The sequence below is a fragment of the Lolium rigidum genome, chromosome 2, assembly GCF_022539505.1.
Source record: "Lolium rigidum isolate FL_2022 chromosome 2, APGP_CSIRO_Lrig_0.1, whole genome shotgun sequence".
NCBI classification, from domain to species: domain Eukaryota; kingdom Viridiplantae; phylum Streptophyta; class Magnoliopsida; order Poales; family Poaceae; genus Lolium; species Lolium rigidum.
In genome coordinates, this window is record NC_061509.1 from 236,652,817 (window position 1) to 236,663,985 (window position 11,169).

At 45.7% G+C, this 11,169-nt stretch overlaps 1 protein-coding gene across 1 annotated transcript; it reads right to left on the reverse strand.

Moving 5' to 3' along the window:
* Positions 1-4,785: 4,785 nt before the first annotated feature.
* Positions 4,786-6,712, reverse strand: LOC124688361 (probable trehalose-phosphate phosphatase 4). Its single transcript, XM_047222048.1, has 8 exons — positions 6,434-6,712; positions 6,184-6,324; positions 6,001-6,072; positions 5,830-5,907; positions 5,666-5,719; positions 5,443-5,544; positions 5,217-5,294; positions 4,786-5,100 (listed from the first exon to the last, which is right to left on the reverse strand). Exons 1-8 carry the CDS (start codon positions 6,710-6,712, stop codon positions 4,786-4,788), a joined length of 1,119 nt encoding a protein of 372 aa, XP_047078004.1.
* Between the last annotated feature and the right edge of the window lie 4,457 nt (positions 6,713-11,169).

An 11,169-nucleotide genomic window follows, 5' to 3' on the forward strand; every position in this document is an offset into this window, starting at 1 on the left:
ATGTAGGCACCGGTTACCACACATCTCACCTCGAACCTTGATCAATACTCAGGGTCTTGGGAACCTGACATTTCCTTAGATTGAGGTCAGAGACAATGATACAAATACAAATCTACTATGAAATGACCATACAATATTCCCATGTAATTAGATGCTCATAATTGCTGCAAGGCTACTCCTCAACCTGCATCTCGTGAGGACTACTCACTAATAATAATACGATCAAGGATAGAAAATGTTGTAGAATCACTTAGATCAATACCAAATATCCTTACAAGGTCGCCAATCGTGAGGACATATCAAATACAAGTATGGTCCGGAATGGTCCGGAGAATAAGATTCATATATAGGAAGTCACTTTCCTAGTTTGGAAATGATCCGGTGAATTTATGGAAGGTTTTAGAAAAGTCCGGAAGAAATCACCATAGAAAGTGGAGTCCCGGAGGGACTCCACCTAGCATGGCCGGCCAACCCTAAGGGGGAGGAGTCCCAGGTGGACTCCACCATGGTGGCCGGCCACCCCCCCAAGGAAGGGGTGGGAGTCCCACCTTGAGTAGGAGTCCCACCTTGGGTAGGTTTCGTCCTTATGGCAAGTTTTGGTTTCGGGTCTTATTCGAAGACTTGGAGTCCAACTCTTGGGGGTTTCCACCTATATAATGAGGAGCAAGGGGAGGGGGCCGGCCACACCAAATCCCTCTTGGCCGCACCCCCTTAGTGGTCGGCGCCCAAGACCCCCCTCTCCCCAAACCCTAGCGCCCCTCCTCCACATACTACCCCCGCAACGCATAGGAGAAGCCCTGCAGGAGTTCTCCACCACCACCGCCACCACGCCGTCGTGCTGCCGGGATTCCGAGGAGGATCTACTACTTCCGCTGCCCGCTGGAACGGGGAGGAGGACGTCGTCATCAACACCGAACGTGTGACCGAGTACGGAGGTGCTGCCCGATTGTGGCACCGTCAAGATCTTCTACGCGCTTTTGCAAGAGGCAAGTGATCGACTACATCCACCACGAGATCTAATCTTGTTAAGCTTTGCGATCTTCGAGGGTTAGTCTCTTGATCTTCTCGTTGCTACCGTCTACTAGATTAGATCTTGGCTTGTGTTTTCGTTCTTGCGGTAGGAAAATTTTTATTTTCTATGCTACGAATCCCATCATGAACTAGCATGACATTTAGATGCGCGGGTCACTCTTACGACCTATCATGACATAGTTATCTACCCATAAGGGATCTACCGTGGCAAAAATGTATGTGCCAGCTTTGCCGCCATCAAAGCCCATCCGCTGGCCAAAAAACATTTACATGTAAGTTTTTGCTTATGCTGTCCAAAACATCGGCTGGGGATTGGTGCCTTTTCTATAGTGGTGCTTCCCTCTGTAAAGGTCTAAGCCTACTTCTACTTCAGTCAAAAGACACATGTCTTTTACAATATATTCTAGACCAATATAGAGGTAAAAGCAAAAAAGCACCAATTTGCACAAAAAGTTTGCAACATTGTTCATCAGGATCTTGAAAGTTGTTATGGTGCAAGAGTTACTATGGTTTCTAATTATCTTCTTGTTATATGTGAACTACTACTTCATGATATGATTGTTTAATTTTTTTTGATTCTCAATACTTTCTTGCACCTTGAGCAACAATAATCATTCAAACCATACAACTAATGATAATAAACTGTAAAGTCCATGTTATTTTATCACCTTATGCTCGACGAGGAGCATAAGTTAAGGTTGGGGATGTTGATGCAAGTAAAATTTATCCATAAACTTTGTAGTTTATTAGGTCATATTCCTTCATATTTACATCATATATAAAGTTCTAACCATGTATTTACATATACTTATGGGTTTTCCCATGAAATGCGAACATTTTGTTATTTAACTCTGCATGACAGAAAAATCTTTTGTTAGTGTTTTAGCTTTCATGGAGCTACAAGACTCAAAAAAGATCAAGATCAAGGATGTTGGTTAGAAAATTTCTTCTAAGCCACCCTCAATGGTGAGTGTCCTAACAATCGCACAACTAGTGAGACATAAGCTCTTAAAACATCTCAACATAGCACACCATCAGATAGAATACCATGCCAACAAGAATCATACTTTTTACCCCTTCCAAGTGGGTAATGAAGTTTCAAGCAGCACCGTACATTCCAACATCGGTATCTTCTTGTGTGAGTCACAAGCTGGTCTTCCATGCATGCCATCTATTGCGGACTCTTCTCACAGGTACGACTTTACTGCTTGATCTTCTAGTTGGTGTTCACATTCCTCTTGTCCTAGTGGCTATACTTCACTACCCATGATCAAGCAAATGCATGTCCATTGCTCCGACTCTCAAACATGCCTAATACTTGGGAAGAGAAGATTGCTCTTCATGGGCGCTTTCCGGGTGCTGAGAATTGGGGGGAAGGCGGGAAGCCTCGCTGCAAGATGACAACAAGAGGGCCATGTTGGGCTCCTTGACATATGGGACCCAACGACCAATGAATAGGCGCAGGCATCATTACACTCTCGACCCAACGACCATGCAACCTACTTAAGGAGAGAGGTGGGGAAGATGTAGGGATCAAGTTGATCATAGAACTGGATGGAGGACATGGAGGGCATGATGTAGTTTTTTAAATAATGGTAATGTACTAATACCAAAAACATATCGATTACACAAAGTCTCTGCAACAATATAATTACTAGAGCAAGTCTATTAACGATGCACACAGGCGGAACAAAGACCTCGGCGAAACAAAGAGGGACTCACATCAACAATCTCAGCTAACCCTGACTTCGAAAAGGCTTCTCCAAAACGATGCTAGTTAGTTCATCTTCTAGCTTTATAGTGATTCATATATAAACAAGATTTCTATCCCGAACCTAGACTTGTGTATGCTCAAGTGTTGCATACATTGTGTGTACAGTAACTTATATTCATGTGTGTATGCAATGCATGCAGGACAAACGGGTACCAAAGAAGCTACTGATAATATTGGTCCACAGAAGGTGCATTATTGTGTGTGTGTGTATCTGATTGGCAATGCTTCCATTTGCAGGTGCATTTACTCCTTTGGCGTCATAGGAAACCTTCTTTTGGGGGCAGGGAAAAAGAGGTAGTGGCACGATGGATGCCTGTCAGTAAAACACACCAATGATATACCGGTGGCCCCCCAGCAGTCAACTCTTCTTGGCTTGCATCCATAAGATTGCTGATTAAAAAGGTGAACATTTTAAGAAGTAGGGCTGGGCTTTTGTAGCACTAGAACATGAGCTAGTGCTCTGGAAATGTACTACCATGCGAGCTAGCGAGACCACATGAGAATATGCATCGATGGAATCGAATCATTGTGAGGAACCATCTGGACAGAGGGTAGCTAGAGAGGAAGTCTTCATCACTGACTTAATGCATCTACCGGTGATTGATTAATCATTGATCGAGCTACTAATGATGGGTCATGTAGATGGGAGTTGCGGCCTAATCAAGTCCACAGGCTCCAGAGGTTGTTAATTAGGACGTGCTTAATCAGCTCCGTGGCAGGATACTTTACCGGGCAGTCTGATCATATCATGAACTTACCCTGAATATTAAACAGATGCACAGGCGTGTAGACAATGCACACTACTGAGCAGCAAGCTTAGTAAGTTATTAGGTCATACGTAGGACCACAGCATCGGCATGGCTGGATGAGCCGGCCGGCCGCCCTATTGTATGCATGTCCCGGTCACGGAATCATGGAATCCACTGCGTGAGTTTGTATAGGTTGGTGTAGATCTGATGGATCATCTGGCACCCATTACAAATCACCATCTCTATATAGGCTGCTCCCGCAGTACAATACAGGCCGAGAAAACAAACAGAAGCCACCCCTGCTAGCTTGGCAATGTGGCCATTCATCACAGCTGCATGCTTGCCACGAATCAGCAGCCAGATTGTAAAAGTATATCCTGCGAGATTAACGGGAGCTAATTGTCACGATTAGTACAGGCAAGTGATCTTGCAGGGAGATCACGCAACAGGGCCTTCACATGCCTCCTGCAGAGGTCTTTGTACGGCTGCAACCTTTGTTTTCTTAAGGTTCGTGCTCAGATATGGTATCACTGTATAATGCTCCCTCAGTTTCATATTCTTCTTGTTATTGAACTAAAACCACAACAAGAATTATGGAACGAAGTTAAACTGAAACTAGGACGGTAATTATGAAACTGAGGGAGTATCTTTAAAGCCACGAGAGGATCGCCAAAATGAAAGGCGGTAAATGACAAAATGAATAGCATCGAACCAGGTGTCCAGGAGAGATCGTACGAAATGATAGATGACTATATTAATTTCCATTACAGCATTTTACAGGGATAGGTAGGCACTGAACAAGCAAGAGGACGAACTGAGTGGATCCTAGCTAGCTAACTAGTTACATACACTGGGGCTGAAATAATAGAGCCAACAAGAAGCTTCTTTCTCGGTGAGGGTCTAGGAGTGGCAGGTAGCTTTGCATATGCCTTCCAAGCCCATGGGACCAAAAACAACAAGGATAGCAGTAGTGGTGGATCTACTAGTAGTAGTAGTGCCGGGGAAGTAGCTGTGCGCGCACGCTTGCTTGCCGCAGCTCCCACAGTGCATGCTGGAGCTCCCCCAGCTAGCTGCGTCGTCCTCTCGGTGACCACCACAGAAATCATCAGAGAGAAAAATGTAGGTGCACGGTGGGGTATGTTTGCATGATTGGATTGGACACCGATGTTTGGGATCGACCGATTGACCGGTGTCCATCGCGTCCTAGATCGATCTCTACTGGCTAGCACGTTATACTCGCGGCCGGATCATGGCCGGCGACGACGACCTGATTCGGCTCCACTCGACGAGCCGGAGCAAGAACTCCATGACCTCGCCGGGGTCCTGGAGGGAGTAGGAGGCGCTGGTCTCCTTGGCGGACTTGGTCACCAGGATCCCCACGCCCTGGCCCCTCTTCCTCAGCACCTTGAAGGCGTCCTCGTCCGTGCGGTCGTCGCCGATGTACACCGGCAGGACGTCGCTGGAGTTGGCGAACCCCAGCGACTCCAGCAGGAACTCCAGGGCCTTGCCCTTGTCCCACATGATGCTCGGCCTCAGCTCGAAGACCTATGCAAATTAAAAAGTTGCAATCTTTGATGAAGATCTTCACAAGGAAATGTCAACTGATGCTGAGTTTATCAACAGACAACAGTGTACGTAGTAAACGAATAAACAAGACTCACCTTCCTCCCTTGCGTGAGCTTCAGCATGGGGTAGTCCTTGATCACGGCCTTGACCTGCTCCGCCAGGAAGTTCCATCTCTGCATGCGTTTCAGGGGAGGGATGAGTGGTTCAGACGAGGAAGATGGATAGATAGATAAATTAACCGCACATGATGCGGCACGCCTGTTAAATTAAGTGGCAAGTGGCCTGGTATCCCGAGCCCGAGATAGAGTAGGGCTTTCCTACCTTTTCATCTACACATCTGAAATGGACGGACAGGCAGAACTTGTTGTTCTCCACATTGGCTCCAGGTGTGGACTTGGTCTTTTCCACCAGCAGCTTGTACACCTGACAAAAATGTGATTCACAGCCATATATTAGACTCCTCATTGTGTGTTCATCGACTAATCAAGAAGAGCTAGCAGTAGATAACTAAACACTAGTGGACAAGTTAAACTGATTGAAGTACCTCATCGATCACGGGGAGGAACTCGCTTGCAGGTTGGCATAGGACAGACTCGGGCTGCAGATTGGCACGGGAGCAGATTAGTCAGCGAGAGTAGTAAAAAAGATTACTTAGCCACTTGTAGCTACTAGATTATGGAGAAGAAGAGGGCAGAACACTGGTCATACATTGGAGCTCGGTCCCTTGATGTCCATGCCGTGGCTGCCGGCGTAGTAGAGCTCGGAGAGGCCGACGAAGTTGTACACCTACACGCAACAACACACGTACATAAGCCAAAATAGTCACCGGATATACGCACGCGCGCGGGGCAGAGAGCAGTAGTTGCACGGGGAATGTACCTTGTCGCGGCACCGCCCGCTGACGATCGCCGTCGGGAAGTGCTTCGCCACGTCGCGCACCGCAGCCCTCATCTGCGCACAGGAGAGACGACATCGTTCAGGAAATATGTATGGTTTTTTCAGGCCGGGGAAGGCCGTCCATTTGAAGTGGAGTGTTGCGGGCGGCGACGGCGAGTGACTAACCGCGTCGCTCATGTAGGCGGCGTCGGGGTTGGCGACGATGGGCGAGAGGGTGCCGTCGTAGTCCAGGAACATGACGATCTTCTTCCCCTTGGACGCGGCTGCGATTTGCTCGAACTTGCCCAGCGCCGACGGGTGCTTCCTCTGCTCATGAGACCAAAGAAAAGGTTAGAAGTTAGAACACCGGCATGGAGGGCCACAGTAATGCCGCGGTGGCAAGACCAAGGGGAGGAGCACGAGTGCAGGAACTGACCATCCAGGCCGTGAGGTCGTCGACGTCGGAGGCGGCGGCGCCGGCGCGGGAGCGGGTGGGCGAGGAGGCGCGCATGGCCTCGACCCAGGTGCAGCTCGCGGAGCGCGCCGCGGCGGCGGCGGCAGCAAGGTCGAGGTACGTCTGCCGCATGGACATGGCTCCGGCTGCGCTGGCGGCGCTCCGGCACGCGAAGAGGCCCGTGGCGCCGGAGCCCGGCATCGCCGCCCCGCCCGCCCCAATGCCCATCTCCGAAACGACCACGTCCTGGCTCGTCGTCATGTCACAGGAGCGCACAAGCAAACCCGGATGACCGGCTCGTGCAACGTACTGTTCGAACGCCAAGCTCCGGCGAGACGGCGCACAGGTCGCAGCTAGCTAGCCTTGTGCGTGCGTGCTTGTGTGAGAGACAGAGAGGTTAAGGTGGGTGGAGGCGAAGTGGGATAAGCGCGGCTACTTATAGCTGGAGCAGTGGGCGGGCACGTGGGGCCTGCCTCCCCTCCCATGCGGTGTGCGCGATGGATGGACGGATGGAGCTGGTATTGGTGCGTCGTGCCGTGGTACGCCGCGTGCACGAGTCCACGATGGGTTTTGCTTATGCTTTTCTTCCATGCGCAGCCAATGGTGAAGCTGGAGGGCCTTTGTCGTTGGGCCAAACAAAAGTCGCAACGGGGACTCCTTTGCAGGGCCGTATTCCTTTGCCCCCATGAGCTATGGCCCGGGCAAAAAATTGTATGTACATACAATTTTTTGCTTTTGAGGTCCAGCAGTTAAGAGATGGTCTAAGTTATGGCTTATCATGTCTCTATTCTGACTCCTCTTACTCAAAAAACAAAGTACTTCAAAATTTATGGATCACTTATGTCAATGCTACGGATTTAAAGTCTTTTGTGTCTCACCAAGTGACCGTGCTTGACATCATGCCTGGCCATGGGCAGCCTGGCCCGAGGCCCGGCCCGAAGCCTGGCCCGAAAAACCCAGGCTTGGGCCTGAAAATGTTGGCTCAATAGTCGGGCCGGGTCGGGCCTGGGTAGCTCAAAAAACGCATTTAACACTACGGCCTAGCCCGCGGCCCGACAGCCAACGGGCTTCATGGGTATTTGGTCGGGCCTGGCCGGGCCAGGCTTGGGCCTAATTTTTTACCGTCGGGCTTTTTTCGGCCCGGCCCGAGACATGGCCAGGTATATTTGACATAGACTGTTGTGGGAACCAATAACATCAATCATGCTAAAACTTTTATTAATTTTAAATTTTAGCATAATTTTTTATAGATATATATATTTAAGGAATTTTATTGAGTGTGTGTAGGGGGGGGGGGGGCAATTGCCCCTATCTATACGGAAGGTTCATTACTGTGAATAGGGGGCCTTGGTGTCGTGATGCCCTAGAGCCCTCAAAATCAAAGGACCAGCCCTTCTCCTTTGGTAGTAGCAATTTCTATGAAGTAGATGTGTACAAGAAAATGTAAAAATATCTTCGAGCTAGTAGCTAGTAGGTTATAACATTGGCAAGAACAGCTGTGAAAAGCAAGCATCCGCGAGAAGGTGTAGAAGAACAGTGTCCGAGACTTCAAATCCATTGTGAAATGTTTGAAAATAAATTTGGATTTTCTTGGACATGTACACTATGGGGCTAAGTTTCTACCAACAAAAAGTTAGGGGTTATGGAAATTTGCAACTTGTGAAAAAATAAGATGGGATGTTTCCATGCTTTCTAAGTGTAACATTCATATGCATCACATGATTTGAGCATCATTTGGAACTCATAGGAACTAATTTGGGCACTTCATAAGCCCTAAATCATTTCTTTTGGGATTTATTTAATTAAGTGCCTATACAAAGTCCTATTGCATCATATAATTTATTACAATATTTATTTGGATATGAACATGGTTTTCCTATGTTCTATATTGAACATAGAATTTTTGTATGAAATTTTCTGGAAATTTTGGGACGGAAATGGAGCCAATTTTTTATCTAAATCTCCATTTCCTATATAATAATAAAAGAAATGGAGCCATTTTTGAGCTATATTGAGCTTTCCAACGGATCCAACAGTTCTTCGTGTTGGGCTTCTATGTAGTGGGAAATAGAAGCTGTTGGGACGACGTCGTCCGAATGGTGGTAATGAGTTGTGATGGGATGTACGGTTTTAAAGGTCTTCATTAGCGCTAGTGTTTCATATCTCCATTTGAGAGCTCGTCATCAAAATCAAGCTACCAGTCTTCCATGTGTGCGGCCGACTGCTTAGCATGGACTAACGGGACATCAGTGCCAATTGCTATAAGAACTTCATTGTTGGCCTTATTCTGCATCGAACTGCGAGTTACGAACTTGTGGAGTGGTGATGATGATAACTGTTGGCAACCTTGACGACGATCTTATTTGTTGTGGGGTTTCTATGTATGTGCAATGGTGTTGGTAGCCAGGACAGCCATGTGTCCTTGAGGTTACCGTGCTCAATGACGAGTGACAAGGGTGGTTATATTCGATTTTGGTCGGTTTGCTCCTTATAAAATGGTAAATTGTTATCTTATTTTCCACGACATAATCAGGCAATTTAATTGGTGTAACTAGGCAACAGAAGAGGGTGCCGCTCTCTTGTTCCACCAAACTTTTCTTGAGATATATTTTAATTTACCAATAGAATGGTAAATCGAATTGTAAGTTGTGATCTACTTGTAAAGGCTGCTAAATAATTTTCTATTAGTTCAGCTTTATTCTTGAGATTTGCTTGTTTAAGCAGCAGACGTGACTTTTGGAGACACTCGAGACGTTTTTGGTTACCCGCGTATGAGTTAACCTAGTGTGCATCTCACTACTCTTTTCGTGCTCTGTCAAAGTTCCTTTGTTGCATCCCAACTTGTCCATTGCTCATACCTAAATGTTGACATATATAAAATGGATCAGTTTATAATTAAAACTGTGTTTGCGAGTCTTAAGCCTGATATCTGATGCCATTTGTACATTGTTCACCTACTATGCAAAGCTCATGGAAAAGGTGAGAAGTACAGAACACTTAACCAACGGAAACATATTTTGTGCATCTAATGAGAGAGCCGCCAGATGTACAGTTGCACAAGGCACAATTTCACAAAATACTCCATCCGAACCATAATAATTGTTAGGTTTTAGTATAAATTTAAATCTAAAACCCTAAAAGGTATCGAGTGGGGGAGTAGTTTTTTTTTTTTGCGATGAATTTGGTCCCAATTGGTAGCTCGCTTCGCTGTTTCTACCTACAGGACAAAAGCAGAGGCCATTCCAGGACAAGTTTCTGTCGAGTTCAACTGAAAATAGTTGTATTTTTCTCATCTCCCTTATTCTTTAGAGAATTCACTTCTCCTTTCTTTTGCACGATTATGAAGTTGGGTGGACTGAATAATTGCGAGATTTTCTGGTATCGATTATGCTCGACTGCTCTGCTTCCTATTTCGCATGTTAGGAACTGTCGATTCTTGTTTCATTGTTCTGTGTACTTGTTGCCGAACAGTTTTGACTTTGGAATAAAACAACTTGAAAAGAAGGGAGTCAACTTAAACGATTCTGCAACACCCAATTTGGTTGGCCGGTTGAGCACTTACTAGCTTTTGATTGGACAAAATCTGATCTGTCTTTTACGGTTGGTACATATAAAAAACCGATGGCGTTAGTGGAGACTGCAACCAGGAATAACAAACGAACTAACAGTCTGCTGCTAATACAGTAATATATATATCTCTTACTTTGCTGTGCAGCTGTGTGTACTTGCAAACAACACAACACAGTGGTTTCATTGTTTTTGTGTTCATGGATCGGAAAGATGTAGATAGGTAGGTCAAGTTCGTCCAAAAATGGTTGGAGAGATATCATTAACTGAGCACTTTTTATAGGTTGAGATGCATGCCATGCGTATTTGAGATGGAAAGGCGTTTTATCTGCGCACTTGGCACCGAGAGCTCAGATTTTCTGGGTCGCCATCGGGCTCTTGCTAGTGCGCACGTAATGAGAAGAATGAAAAAACTAATTGAGATTGAAAACATCTTCCTAACAAAAAAGATCGAAACAGCTTTCCGCGTCCTACCTAAGTATGCATCGTTTTCTTCCTCGTTTCCTTCTCCGGCCCATCGATCCTCCTTTTGCCTTTTGCTCCTCCTTTAATCTGTTTCATGCAAAGCGCTTTGTCATATACAAAAATATCAGGTCTAGTTTGCTCCCTTTCCTTAACAGCCACGACAAATGCAGTTTCAGATCTAACAAGGATATATTACTACTCCCTCCGGTTCATATTAATTGACTCTAATATGCATGAATCTAGACATATTTTAGTTCTAGATACATCCATATTGAAGTCAATTAATATGGATCGGAGGGAGTAGCAAGTTGCACTTCATAGGGTTCAGTGCAACGTAGATGAAATCTGCATGACAATAAGCAAGCAGGAATAAATATATAGCCTTAGTATGTTTGAGATATTGTATTATTTTATTTATTTTATAAGCGATTTTGCTAAAGTCGTCTTGGACAGAAAGCACTGATGTGGACCCTAGGATCTAAGGAACCCGGCATTTTCGAAAAACATAAGTCGGTATTTCAAATTTCGAGAAAAACCTGAATTTATTTACATATTCATTAAGATGTAAATTTGTTGAAGAATACCTTATATTTTAGGCTGCAGAAAATTCGCAAAAAGTTGTTGCTCTAAGTAAGCATTATTATTTTTGAATATTGTCTCCACATTTTAAATTTTTGTGTATTTCA